Source organism: Sinocyclocheilus anshuiensis, unplaced genomic scaffold, assembly GCF_001515605.1.
Source record: "Sinocyclocheilus anshuiensis isolate Anshui unplaced genomic scaffold, SAMN03320099.WGS_v1.1 scaffold489, whole genome shotgun sequence".
Taxonomy (NCBI): domain Eukaryota; kingdom Metazoa; phylum Chordata; class Actinopteri; order Cypriniformes; family Cyprinidae; genus Sinocyclocheilus; species Sinocyclocheilus anshuiensis.
The window spans coordinates 216,194-230,276 of record NW_015537958.1 but is presented as its reverse complement, the minus strand read 5'-3'; the positions used below and the strand labels follow the sequence as shown (position 1 = coordinate 230,276).

At 38.6% G+C, this 14,083-nt stretch overlaps 1 protein-coding gene across 1 annotated transcript; it reads left to right on the top strand.

The window, feature by feature from the left end:
* The first annotated feature begins 1,151 nt into the window (after positions 1-1,151).
* On the top strand, positions 1,152-12,271 carry LOC107666199 (matrix-remodeling-associated protein 5-like). The gene is made up of 6 exons (XM_016457405.1): positions 1,152-1,339; positions 1,858-1,987; positions 2,155-2,545; positions 2,830-6,084; positions 6,966-7,869; positions 10,239-12,271. The coding sequence occupies exons 1-6, from the start codon at positions 1,152-1,154 to the stop codon at positions 12,145-12,147; spliced, it is 6,777 nt and encodes a 2,258-aa protein (XP_016312891.1). The 3' UTR covers positions 12,148-12,271.
* Positions 12,272-14,083: the final 1,812 nt, after the last annotated feature.

The window sequence follows — 14,083 nt, the reverse complement described above, 5'->3', positions numbered from 1 at the left end:
TTTACCTTTTTATTAAACTTTTTCAAAGCTTTTTTTGAACATTTACATTAGATATTTCAACATGCTATTAAACTGTTGTCAGTCAAGTTGTCATTTAAAATCCGAACATCATTAGTAATGTTATTGTTTTAGTGATTATGCAAACAAAAAAGTCATTTTGTTTGTTGTTTGTTGATTTTTAAATATAAAACTTGGTGAAGTGATTTATGTGATTTATGTGTCGGTACTTTTTTAACATCTCCAGCACATTTTAACAATACCGTGATAATACAGATAACCGTGATAATTTTGGTCACTATAATCGTGGTAAGAAATTTTCATACTGTTACATCCCTAACTGTGCTTTATGCTGGACAGTATTTATTTATCGCGAGTTGTTCAAATCGTGGTAATCTAATACGGTTTTAATGATAATTAAAAGATGAAACGGTAATTTCCGTCGTCTTCCTCTTAAATGTAGTTTGTGTAATTAATCTGTAGATGAGTTGCCAGCTTGTGGTAAAAAAACCCATGCAATGCTCTTCCTGAAACAAACACTTGAGCAATGATTTATTTTGTGTGGGCTCAGCAGCTCTGTGGAGGAGGACAGATGCTACACTTAAAAATAACATGACAATATAATTGTTGTATGTACAAAACACTAAATATTCATAAATATGTGCAGTAAGCATATTTAGTCAAATTACATCAAAATTTACAGATTAATAGTAATACATATTAAATTATTTGGTGAAACAATGTGTACTTGTGTTATTTTTATTATATGGATTACATTAGAGCAACTAAATTGATATGTGATATGTTTATTGAATTACAACTTTTCTCTCAAAGAGGCATCAGTGATTAAAAAACTCATGACACGTATGATGCAATATGTTAAGTGTGAGGCAGGCATGGGCACAACTTTCAGAGGTTGATGAGTCATCGCACTTCAGGAGTATTGTCACATGACATCTAAAAATTCAAAATCAATTCAAATGTCCAGTGATTTGCTTGCTTTTAACGGTGTTATTTTTTATCCCCTGCAAGTAAAATTGCAGAATGTTTGCTGTTGCTTGATCTGTATCAACAAACTGTTTACATTGTATGTGGTATAAAACTCTGCTTTGCAGCCACACTGTTCCTAAATCAGATAATGGCATGAGAGGGACATGGCTCCAGTGGGTGTACCTGCTCTTTTAATGTTGGCATCTTGCCTGCTGTTCATCTTGCCCTCATGCGTCTATGCGTGTCCGAGGTCCTGCAGTTGCCCCAGCCCTAAAGAGGTGCACTGTACTTTCCGTCACCTACCCTCTGTCCCACGAAACCTACCCCAGGACACAGAGAGACTCAACCTAGGGTAGGCTGCTGTGTTGTTGGCTTTAGTACGATATACTCAAAATGAAGAAAAAAGTATTGTGAACCAAACCTGTATGACTGTAACACAAAAGAAGATATTTTTAGAAATGTCTCAGTGTTTTTTGTTGCTTATACAATGGACGTCAATGGTAACCAGAACTGTTTGGAACCAACATTTTTTTAAATATCTTCTGTTGTGTTCCACAGAAGAAAGAAATACATTTTTATTTTTGGGTGAACTATCCCTTTAATGTGCCGAGCTACACCTTTGGTTAATGTTGGAACTAGAGGAGAACTTGCTCCATACAGCACCTAAAAATCACCAAAACACCAGTTGGGTAAAAGTCATAGCATTTTAATTATGCACTTTTTAGCTCCATTGAAAATGTATGTTTACCTAGTAAAATTAAGTAAATGATATTCAAAATTGGTGCTGATCTCACAAAATTAAAGGGTAACTGATGTGATGTGTTTTAAGCTAACATTTTTTTTCCACAACCCTCTTTGCTTACTGTAAAGCTATAACAGCATTGGCACGGTTGGGTCTTCAGATTTTGCAAACCTGCAGCAACTGGAAATGCTCATGCTCCATGGAAATGATATCTCCTCTGTCTCTTCCGGATCATTTTACCACCTCCATTCCATCCAGGTATAAATTCATAAATGTTGATATGAGATGCACATTAAACGTAGTATACTCATCTACTGTACTGTAGCATCTTTGTGTCTCTAGCTCTCTATAAAGTTATAAAAATTGTTAAGATACATGACTTTGAAATTGCATTGGCATATAATTTATGTTCTTTATTGGCACAGATACTCAAGTTAAGCTACAACAAACTCAAAAGAGTTGACCCCAGCTTGTTCGAGGGCTTGACCAGCCTTGTACGGCTTCATTTAGACCACAACCTCATTGACTTCATTGAGCCTTTTTCATTTAATGGACTCACATCATTAAAGCTTTTGCAACTGGAGGGGAACAAACTGCAGGACCTCCACTCTCACACATTTATTACTGTCTCAGTCCTGGGCACATTTTGGAGTTCAGGACTGCGGCATCTGCACCTGGCAGACAACCAACTAGAATACCTGCTGCCAAGAACTCTGCAGCGCTTAGACAGGCTAGAAGTCCTCTCTCTGCATGGAAACCCCTGGGCTTGTGACTGCCACTTACGCTGGCTCTTGGAGTGGGACAAAAATCATGAGGGTGAAACTTCTTTGATTGTATTTTCCAACCTTTGCACCACTTGCTCAGAATTGTATGTAATGGCACTGAATAAAATCCCATTGCACACAAATATATAGAACATCACATATAGTGTTCATACATCATTTATTCAGAATTGTTACATTTATCATCACTGTCCTAGATGCATTATATTGTTATATTAAATTTAAGGTTGAATGAGTACAACTGACTCTACTGACTGCAAATAACTGAAAGGAAAACAAAGATTTTTTTATTTACATTCTCTATCCCTCTCTTTCTAGGAGTTATTAAGTGCATAAAGGACCGTGACTCTGGAGATGCTGGCAACTGTGCTGCATGTGCCTCACCAAGGCCTTTGAACAGCAGCCAGATCTTGCAGCTTTCAGCCAGCCAGCTCACCTGTGACCAACCCTCCCTTCAATCCCCACTTAAAATTGGGGAGAGTAGCATGTGGGAAGATCAGGACCCAGATGTTCCCTACATCAAGGACCTTGAGAGTCCTCTTGGCCACCTGACCTTCATTCTCTCTGACAGTCATGGGAATCGGGCACACGTGGCTTGTAATGTAACACGTCCTGTTGAAGACACCTCCATGGTGTGGGAGCCAGTGAGGAGAACAGATGAAATTGCCATAAATGTGACTCTACGGACATTTCTGGAGTGTGAGATCGATAGAGATGCTCTTCAGAACCTGTGGAGGTTGGTTGCCTACTACTACGAGAGCCCAGCAATTTTGGAACGGGGAACCAGACTTGGGAATTCTTCAAAGGTGACTTTTCAGTACTGTCAAGCAACACATGAGCAATCACCATATTATACAGAGCTCAAAGGACATTTAATGGCTGAACCAGCCTGGCTTTTACAACCAAGGGTCACCCTTCAGCTGAACAGGCGCAAAACAACAACTAAAAAACTGGTGCTGAACTTCTCTACTTTTATATCAAAGCAAATCATTGGAAGAGGGGATGAGGAGGATGTGGTTTCCTCTTGGGCTATGATCCAAAGAGGAGCCCCGGGGAGAATCCAGTCAGTACTAGAACACTCTGAGGTCAGTCTGGATTGTAGCGTGCTAAGCTCAGGGCATCAGCCTGTGGAGTGGATGCTTCCAGACTTAACAACAGTGGATCAAACTGATTCTCATAAATTAAGGTTGGAGAATTACAGGCTAGTTATCAAAAACACCAGTATTGCAGACTCTGGGCTGTATCATTGCTTTGTGAGGACTGACACTAATGTGGACATTGTCACCTATAGACTCACAGTCAGAATGCGTCTCTTAAGTCCCAGTGATTTAAATGGAAAGAAGATATCTGTGGAGAATGGGGACACTCTTAGTCTTCCCTGTTTAGTAACTTCTCCTCATCCAATTGAGACAAGATGGTTCCTACCAAACAATCAGATTCTCAAAGCATCAGACATGAAAGGAAGGGTGTATGTATTACAGAACAACACTTTGATAATCAAAAAAGTGATTTACGAGGATGCCGGAGAGTATAGTTGTTTAGCAGCTAACCTCTATGGGGCTGATATGTTGTCTCATCTAATTGTTGTTACTGGTGAAAAGGAAGAAGCACAAAGAGGTGTTACGGTATCCAGGGGTGAATTACTGCTCTTTGAGAGCGAGGACAGTGAAGGGTCAGGATATGAAGAAATCAAACGACCAACGGCTAAACTCACACCTCAGAGGATCGACGAAAAACACAGAGGTGGCATAGTCCGACAAAATGCAAAAGGAAAGAAAATCAAAGAGAGTGTGAGAAAACCTAATAATTCTGTCAAAGAGCTTGATCCCAGCCGCTGGGAGCATATTCTTGCAAAAGCTCATGCTAAACTCTCAACCATGCCACCAGTTACGACGCATCTAGAAATGACTAAATTATTGAAAACAGTGACAGAGTCTTCACTGATTGCAACCACCAAACCTTTCTCAGCTGATACCATTAAAACTACTAAAACAGATGTTACAGCTAGCAGTACCAGCACAGGTTCAAGCAACCAAAATGTCAATGTAAAACAGCTGGAACCACCACCCCACAATGAGCAGGGGGCGAAATCAAAATACAAGACAAGTGATTATAACATTTCAGATTTTACTTTACAACACATAGACTCAACAACAGTACCTGAACATGTGACTCAGCTGGTAAAACAGGTAGACAGACACACAATAGAAGAGAAAATAAGGGCTAACAATAATTCCATCTGGAACCAAAGAAGAAGATTCCCATATAGGCTGCGTAGGCCTCCATCACGTAGACCACGTCCAAAGAGACCAAATTTCACCCTAGCTCCCTCTACAGCAGTGCCATTCATTCACTCTCCAGTCAAAACACTGATACCTAAAAGCAGTGTAGCAATAACCACTAACTCTTACACTCCAGCCCAAAACAAAGATGTTACAGCATCAATGACTTCCGAAGTTCCTCCTGCTCATTACCCAGTAACTGAAAGCTTAGACATGGCAATCACAGAGGATCCTGTCAAAGTGCCTATGACAACATTCAGAAAAGATGAGAAGCTTAATGAATTTGAAGGCAAAACAAAACACATTGAGTCAGTTCAGCTTGTAAGTAAAACATCTCTGCAAGAAAATGAAGCAGTTCCTCCTACACTTGCTACACCCAGACAGATCAACAGGTATGGACATGAAAACAAACAGATCATTTTGAGAACTGATAGCCAGGCAAATGAGGATAAGACAAGGCAGATTTCCGCAACTGCCATCCCTAATCTTCAAATCAGCAACATAAATCCTCCAGAGACGAAAAGAGCACATGTGACTGAGAGACCAACCTTAACTAATGTGGACCGACAGAGAGTTTACAATTGGGCAATGCGTCCTGAAGGAGTACCTATCCACCCCTGGTTAATCCAAAAGTATACACCAAAAAAACAAATCTCAATTACACCCCATCCCTACACTCAGTCTCCCTTCTGGCCCACAGTTCATAGCTCAAAGCACCACCACTCCCAAGACAAAACTTGGCATTTCCTACAAACAGGAGGCAGGGGTGAGGGGGTCACCAATCGGCCTGAAATCACTGCTCAAACAGCAAAGCCCACAGCTTATATTTTGGGGTCAGCGACAGCTTCTCGTGTACGCGACCACTTACTTTTCAACAGGCTCAGAAACAGATATAGACAGTCACAGCTTGATGCATATCGACTAGCCCAGCTGGGAAAGCTTGTCACTTCTAAGCCAAGGACATATCATCCTACCCCACAGCCTCACCAAGCTCCAAATGTCCCAAACATCTACAAGCCCGTGACTCCCCCATCCATCCTAGCATATACAAACAAACAAACCTCCACAGCTAGCATACCATACGGTAGTCGCTGGCACTACAGTCATTTTGGAGCAAAGAAACTGAGCACTGCCATTCCCTTTCCAAACCTGATGGGCAATGGCGTCAAACCCAGGATCACAGCAACTGGATCCGTTACTGTATCTGCTCTAGCAGAAACAGATGTGCTCCTGTCCTGTAGATCATCTGGGGACCCCAAACCTATTGTTTCATGGACCAAAGTTTCAACAGGTTCGATGATTCTTCATTTACATTTTATGTAATGTATATGTAATATGTCATGCATTATGTAATGTATTAACTTTTATCGATGCATCTGTCTGAATGGAGGATGATACCCTTTTTCAGAGTGCCCACCCCAGCTTACCTTTGATAGTTATCAAGCACTGTCATCATGCTTGAGAAGTGCCCAAGATAAGACCAAAACTGATAAGTTACAGAGGTAGAACCACATTTCTTAGGCCAACTATATTAGACAAATTCATCATGTACATAACATACAAAATTTCCATTTGGTATAAATTTATATAAATGATAACCATAAAATATACAGACACATTTCTAATATAAGCATGATTGTTGCAGATTCTCTTTATGAGGGCCTGCATGCAATTTTCTATTTTTGAAGCGCAAATGAAGCCAATTATCAACTTATGCTAATTATGAAAATAACTGCAGCTATTTGATGACAGAAATATTTGTAATTACTGAATAAAAGGAAACTGTAATTTTGTGTTTGAATTAGTGGTTGAAAGGCTGCAATCAGTAATAATTGCAATGAGAAATTGCATATACAACACTTACATGTTTGGCATCAATTGGATAATGTCATACAGGTGAAAGTTTGGTTAAATTAACAGATACATTTGTATTGTCCTAGAGGTCAATCTACAGTGCATATCCCTGTTTTGGATCATTAGGCAGCTACAAAAAAGGCTGAAAGACCCCATTGTTAGAGCTATACATAATTCATATCTAAACATACAGTATGGGACATACCACAACTGTGCTGACTGTTATAAAACCGTTAAATAATCGTTGGACATTATTTGATTAGTCTATTGATGTTTTTACCTTTTCTTTTTTACCTTTTTTTCCCAACTCTTTTACAGGTGCAACAATTCAGACCAACACAAAACTTGGACACAGATTTGAGGTCCTTTCAAATGGTACTTTTGTGATTAAAAATGTCCAGCTGCAAGACAGAGGCCAGTACCTTTGCACAGCTCAAAACAAATTTGGTTCAGATCGCATGGTAGTTACACTCGTTGTCCAAACTCAGTCTCCAAATATCATGAGTTTAAGGGCCAGAGATGTCTCAGTGTTTCTGGGAAACCCAGTCAGCTTGGACTGTATTGCGGTGGGTAAACCAGAAGCTCAGATTTCATGGATTCTTCCAGACAGGACGTTTGTGCGAGACATTGGTACCCTTGACCGAAGAGTATCACTTTTTCCAAACGGAACACTGAGTATTCATTCAGCAAACTTTTCTAATAAAGGTGATTATAAGTGTATTGCCAGCAATGCAGCAGGAGCTGATACACTCACATACCACATTCGTGTTGCCGCTCTACCTCCAATAATTGTTGAGGTTTCACATGAGACTATATTTATGAATGCTGGAAGAAACATATATGTGGATTGCACTGCTAAAGGAGAGCCATTCCCTCTAATTAAGTGGGTTCTCCCTGATGGTTCACAAATGAAGCCCACACAGTTTATTGGAAGCCGGATATTTATTTTCCCAAATGGAACACTTTATATAAAGAACATCAATCCTAATGATTCAGGGAGGTATGAGTGCTCAGCAACCAATCCAGTCGGCTTTGCTAAAAGAACAGTGCAGATGGATGTTAGGCAAGAGGCTCCAGGCCCCTGGAAAGGCCTATATCAGCAACACAGTGTCATGGCAACATATGGATCCACAGTTTTTCTGCATTGTCCAGAGTCTTTAGGTTCCCACAGAGGTACAGTCTGGAGACTGCCATCTAAAATCATTCTGGAACATCAGTACAGGTACATGTGTACTGCTTTTGAAGACAAGCTAAAAGTATAAAAGCTCTATATATTTCACAATTTCTTCAATTAAAATAATTAAGAGGTTTTTTTTTTTTTTTTTGTGGGAGTTTGTTTCCCTTTTAAAGCACCCCATACAGAGGGATTATTTAAATCCAGCCATCACAGCTTTATTGTCATTTTTCCTTTATTAATAGTTTCATTTTTCTCTTTTGGGTAATTATTGGTTCTCACTGCTCACACCATGCAGTCTGACACACACTCTCACACTCACAGCAAGCCAACTTCATCACTTGTGTAATTCAAACAATGTATAGTGTAGATTAAACAAGCAGTCTGTCTCAGACTGGAAAGCCCAAACAACCCCCACTGATCCAGACAATACAGTAACTGAGTGAGACGCAAGGGCAATTTGTCTACTTCAGATGCTTAGTCATCTATACAACAGGCTACTTAAAGCAGTTAGATAACAAATACATTTAACATTAGTCACACGTTATTATGTCTTGAACTGAAATTAATCCAAATTAAATTGTTCAAACAATAATTGTTCAACAGTAATTTAATTTAGAACCAATAGGAGCACAGCAACTGATGATTATGATGGTGTGTGTGTGTGTGTGTGTGTGTGTGTGTGTGTGTGTGTGTGTGTGTGTGTGTGCATGTTTATATAATTTATGAGGAATTTGTATAATGACATGGGTATTACACTGGTATGACAATATAAACATATTTTATGAGGACATTTCCTCATAGTCCTCATAAAATAGTCTTAAAAACATCTAAACAATGTTTTATTAAAAATCTAAAAATGCAGAAAGTTTTGTGTGAGGGGTTGGTTTAGGTATAGGGTTAAGGTGAGGGGATAGAAAATACAGTTTCAATGTAAAAATCATTACACCTATGGAGAGTCCCCATAAAACATAAAAAAACAATGTGTGTGTTTGTGTGTGTGTGTGTGTGTGTGTGTGTGTGAAAGATAGATGTCAGTGAAACGTGTAAACTAGTCTATATTTGCTCTGAACTATTGAGTATTCCACAAATATCCTTTGTCTTTCTGTTCTCTCTCGTTCTATAGAACCTATAAATCTTTAAAACTCAAGGCTTTTTCAAAACTTTTAAACAAAGCTTTGTCAACTCAACATTCAAAATTTGTCTTGACAAACTTGCTTTACTATGTAAAATAACAGATATCTGAATTTATTTGGATTTAATTTGAATTGTACTGCCTTAGATTCAAATTCAAATTGCAATTCTGCATCCTGTTTCCTACCTTCATTTTTATTTTATTTTATTAATTTATTTATTTTAAAATTTAAATGGAATGTAAAATATTGTAGCTAAAATATACAATATCCCTTACAAAACAAAAATATATGAGAATGTACTGCAAAATATATTGTAATATATTGCGTTATACATTTCCATATATGGGAAACTAGTGCTTATATTTTTTCAGTATACTACAATATATGCATTGACCATGTATGGCTATATATTGATACAAATAAAAATATTTACAAATTAAGACAAAAATAGCATTACATGCAATATTCATGAAGTTTAAAGGGGTTTCTGGATGTGGGTTACCATTGTGCTGAAGAGTAGAGCCTGTGGTTAGGTTGACGATTGGCTAAACACCATTAAAATTACATGTTACTTTATTTAAAAAGTAATGGCTGTGCACTCTTCAGCACATTGATAGTCTTTGATAAATACTTTAGTACATGCACGTGTGTTTGTGCTATTGTTGACTATCTATATAAGAAATATATATCATGTAAATAATTATCAAATTTAATAAATATGATATAATATATTTATATATGTGTGTATACTGCAATATATTTTCAATATATTTGTATACACGCAGTGACATCTCTTGTCACATGTATATCTATATGTACTACTGAATATAAAATTACATACATTATAATGATATATAAGTAAATGTATCATCGCATATTTTTCAATATATGAAAAAACGGCAATTCCTCATGTGTTATTCAATATATTGTAATATATTAACACAATATATAATTCTGTATATTTTCAATATACCATTAAATCATTTAATATATTTATCATTCATGTATAAGGAAATATATTTTCTTTGCCTAAGAGATATCACATGTTCTGAAAAAAAAAAAACATCACAGTCTGCTTTGGTTTTTATGAAAGGTCTCACTAGTCTCTTATTATACATTCGGACAAGCAACATTTGAAAGGTCATGGAAAATAAATTGCTCAGTGTGCAGCTAGCTTAAGAAGAATTCTATGAGCTCTTTTATTCCATTATAGTTAATTACTATGAAATAGTTCAGCTGTCATAAAAAGATGTAAACAATTTATCCGTTTTTTGTTTTCAGTCCACAAAGACACATCACTGCTTTCCCCAATGGCACTCTGAGAATTCTGAGACTGACTGAGAAAGATGGAGGCAATTATCTGTGCATGTATCAAAGACCAAATGGTGAGGACATGGAGCTGTTCCAAGTAGAGGTTCTCATGAGGCCACCAAAGATAGAGAACACTGGGGCACAACATAAAAGAGTTGCTAATGGATACAACGTCCTGGTGGACTGTGTAGCTTCTGGCCTTCCAGACCCTGAGGTTTCATGGAGCCTCCCAGATGGCACCATGATCAACAATGCCCTCCAGTCGGATGACAGCAGAACCCGTAACCGGCGCTATATCATCTTTGGGAATGGAACGCTTTTGTTGCAACAAATGGGAAAGAAGGATGAAGGCAATTATACATGCTACGCTAAGAACACCCTGGGGGAGGATGCAATGAAAGTAAGCGTCCAAGTGGTGCCAAACTCACCCCAAATATCTTCTAAAGAGCATGTATCTATGTGGGCACCTTTCGGGCAATCAGCCCAAATGAAGTGTGATGCTACAGGTGTGCTACCACCTACGATCATCTGGATCTCACCCAGGAATGAGATAATACCCTCATTTTCATTCAAATACCAAATCCTAAATGATGGGACTCTGATCATTAAAAAACTGACTTTCGCTGACCAAGGAAAGTATGCCTGTGTTGCACGGAACCCAGCCGGAGATAACATAAAAAATGTGAACCTTCTAGTTGAGGTTAAAGGCCCGCAAATTAAAGGACACAATGGGCGAACAGAGTATAACATTTTAGCAGTGTATTACCAGACCTTGCTGTTGGACTGCAAAGCAGAGGGTATGCCTGAACCACAGATCACCTGGACCACACCTTACGGCATGTCTCTACCCACTCCTTATGTGGGAGGTAGGTTCCAAGTCCACAGGAATGGCACTCTTGAGTTGAGGGGCATTCGAAAGACTGATGAAGGTCGGTTCCTGTGCATAGCCAAGAATTACTTAGGGGAAGCAAGTCTAGCAGTTGACCTGGAAGTTACATCACTTGCTGAAAAGCCAAGTTTTCCAGTGCCAAACATAGAGGTTCTTCCTCTCGAAGCAGATGGTGATGACATATCTTTGGAGTGTCGTGCTACAGGAAAACCAAAGCCAGAGTTTCTGTGGATTCTACCCAATGGAACAGCACTGAATCCAGGCATGAAACTTCAGCGGTTCATTCACTACCTGGGAAATGGGACTTTACACATCACGCAGCCAGGTGTCATTGACAAAGGTGTATATCGATGCCTGGCTAAAAATGTAGCTGGACAAGCAGAAAAGCGCTATGCTTTAGAACCTGGACAGAAGCCTCAAATTAGAAGTACGGCTTCAACAATGAAGATTTCGTTTGGACAGACACTAAATATGCCATGCAATACAGATGGCTGGCCTCAGGCAACAATTACCTGGACTCTTCCAAATGGCCTGGTCTTGGACAAGCCCCAAGTTATTGGAAGAGTAGCATATTTATCTAACGGCACACTTCAGGTAAAAGAAACATCCAAATTTGATAGAGGAACGTATACCTGCAAAGCCACAAACACCTTTGGATCCTCAACATTGTCATATCCAGTAAGCATTATGGTGTTTCCACCTCAAATCACTCATGCTCCACCTTCAATAACCAGAGTTAACAGGGGGTCTCCTGTGATTCTGAACTGTATAGCTGCTGGCATACCCAAACCAGACATTTCTTGGACTTTGCCTGGACGTACCACACTTGTACCCAATAGTCGCTTCACAGCACAGGGTGGAATTCACATGACAGAGGAGGGAAATTTGGTCATACAGGACCCAGGCCTCATGAACTCAGGGATTTACAAATGTAATGCTAGAAATGCCTTGGGAACAGACTTCAAAGCAACATACCTTCAAGTGATCTGAGCAATAGACAGAAATCCATCAGGTCATGTAGCATTTAGTTTCGCAATTAAGAAAAATAAAATGGGCACCTTTCTATAAAAACATAAATCATAATTTAAAAGTGCATCAATGCACTTAAAATACCCCCAACAATATTGTTAAATGGCATTTCCCTTAACTGATTTTGTGAACAGCCATGTATTGTTATCTTTGGATTTCTTTAATATTCTGTATTTAATTTATGAAATTATTGGTTTGTACATATTTCTATATTCTACAGATTAAACAGAATAATTTTACCTACTTTTTAAACATAAATTGTATATAGAATGAATAGATTCTATATACAATAGAAAAAAAATCCCAGAATGTCTGTGATTTATCTATGTTCTGTCTGAATTTCTTGCATTTTTCAGTGCATCAGAACAAAATAATAATAATAATTCATTACATTTATATAGTGCTTTTCTAGGCACTCAAAGCGCTTTACATTGTCAGGGGGTATCTCCTCATCCACCACCAGTGTGCAGCATCCACCTGGATGATGCGACGGCAGCCATAGTGCGCCAGAACGCCCACCACACACCAGCTTATTGGTGGAGAGGAGACCGAGTGATGAAGCCAATTAGCAGATATGGGGATCGTTAGGAGGCCATGATGATCAGAGGCCAATGGACAAATTTGGCCAGGATGCCGAGGTCACACCTCTACTCTTTTCGAAAGACATCCTGGGATTTTTAATGACCACAGAGAGTCAGGACCTCGGTTTAACGTCTCATCCAAAGGACGGTTCTTGTTGACAGTATAGTGTCCCCGTCACTATACTGGGTCGTTAGGACCCACACAGACCACAGGGTGAGCACCCCCTGCTGGCCTCACTAACACCTCTTCCAGCAGCAACCTAGTTTTCCCAGGAGGTCTCCCATCCAGGTACTGACCAGGCTCAGCCCTGCTTAGCTTCAGTGGGCAACCAGGCTTGGGCTACAGGGTGATATGGCTGCCGGCTCAAATAGCCTTGTCAGAGTAGAACGAGGCCTTGTATGGTACAAATGTTGGCATTGTGGTAGCTGTTCTAATAAATAAAACAAGAACATAGTTATGTAAGACACTTACTGCCACACTGGGCAAATAAATAATAATATTCTTTAGTCTTTAGTCTTTAATTTCAAGTCAAGTCACATTTATTTGTACAGCGCTTTATACAATACAGATTTTTCAAGCAGCCTCACAATTATAGGAACATAACAAAAACAGGAAAATGTTAATGTTGTAAAATTCATCAATTATGAAACCACTTATCTTCTATAAAGCAGCTTTATAGAAGACAATAGTGTTATTATTCAGCTCAATTTAGCGCAGTGTTGTTTCAATTCAGTTCAATAACTGTTAGTTGCAAAGTTCATCATTTATGAAACAAATTCAATTCAGAGGTAAACCAGCTATACAGAAGGTAATAGTATCCTTATTCAGCTCAAGTCGTTTCAGTGTTGATTCAATTCAGTTCAATAACAGTGTTGATATTGCAAAGTTAGTGTCATTATCCAGCTCAATTCCTAAATTTTGTTCGCATCCCTTACGAAAAAGACGTTTATTCAAGTGTGCTATTAGTATACTTCTTTTAAACTAAAAATAGGAAAGTATACTTTTCAATTCAAGTTTTTTTGTATAGCGCTTTTTACGATACAAATCGTTGCAGATTTGTAGCAGCTTTACAGAAAATTAAGTTTCTACAATATATTTAGTAGTAGCTTGTCAGTGGTGACTATGTCAAATTGATGTACATATGGCAGAAATGTACGGTAAAATTCAGTTAATGACGTAATCAAACAGATGAACACTATTAACAGCAATGATTATATGTTGCAATCAAACTTGTAGCAAAATTTGGTAGTTTATGTTGTTTCAGGGTTGGCATCATCTGAGGTCCTCTGAGGGGTTTGCATCATCTCTTCTCAGG

Coding starts and splice junctions, on each gene's coding strand:
- LOC107666199 (XM_016457405.1), top strand. CDS start 1,152: ATGGCTCCAGTGGGTGTACCTGCTCTTTTAATGTTGGCATCTTGCCTG. Junction 1,340..1,857: donor ACAGAGAGACTCAACCTAGG/GTAGGCTGCTGT, acceptor CTTACTGTAAAG/CTATAACAGCATTGGCACGG. Junction 6,085..6,965: donor ATGGACCAAAGTTTCAACAG/GTTCGATGATTC, acceptor ACTCTTTTACAG/GTGCAACAATTCAGACCAAC.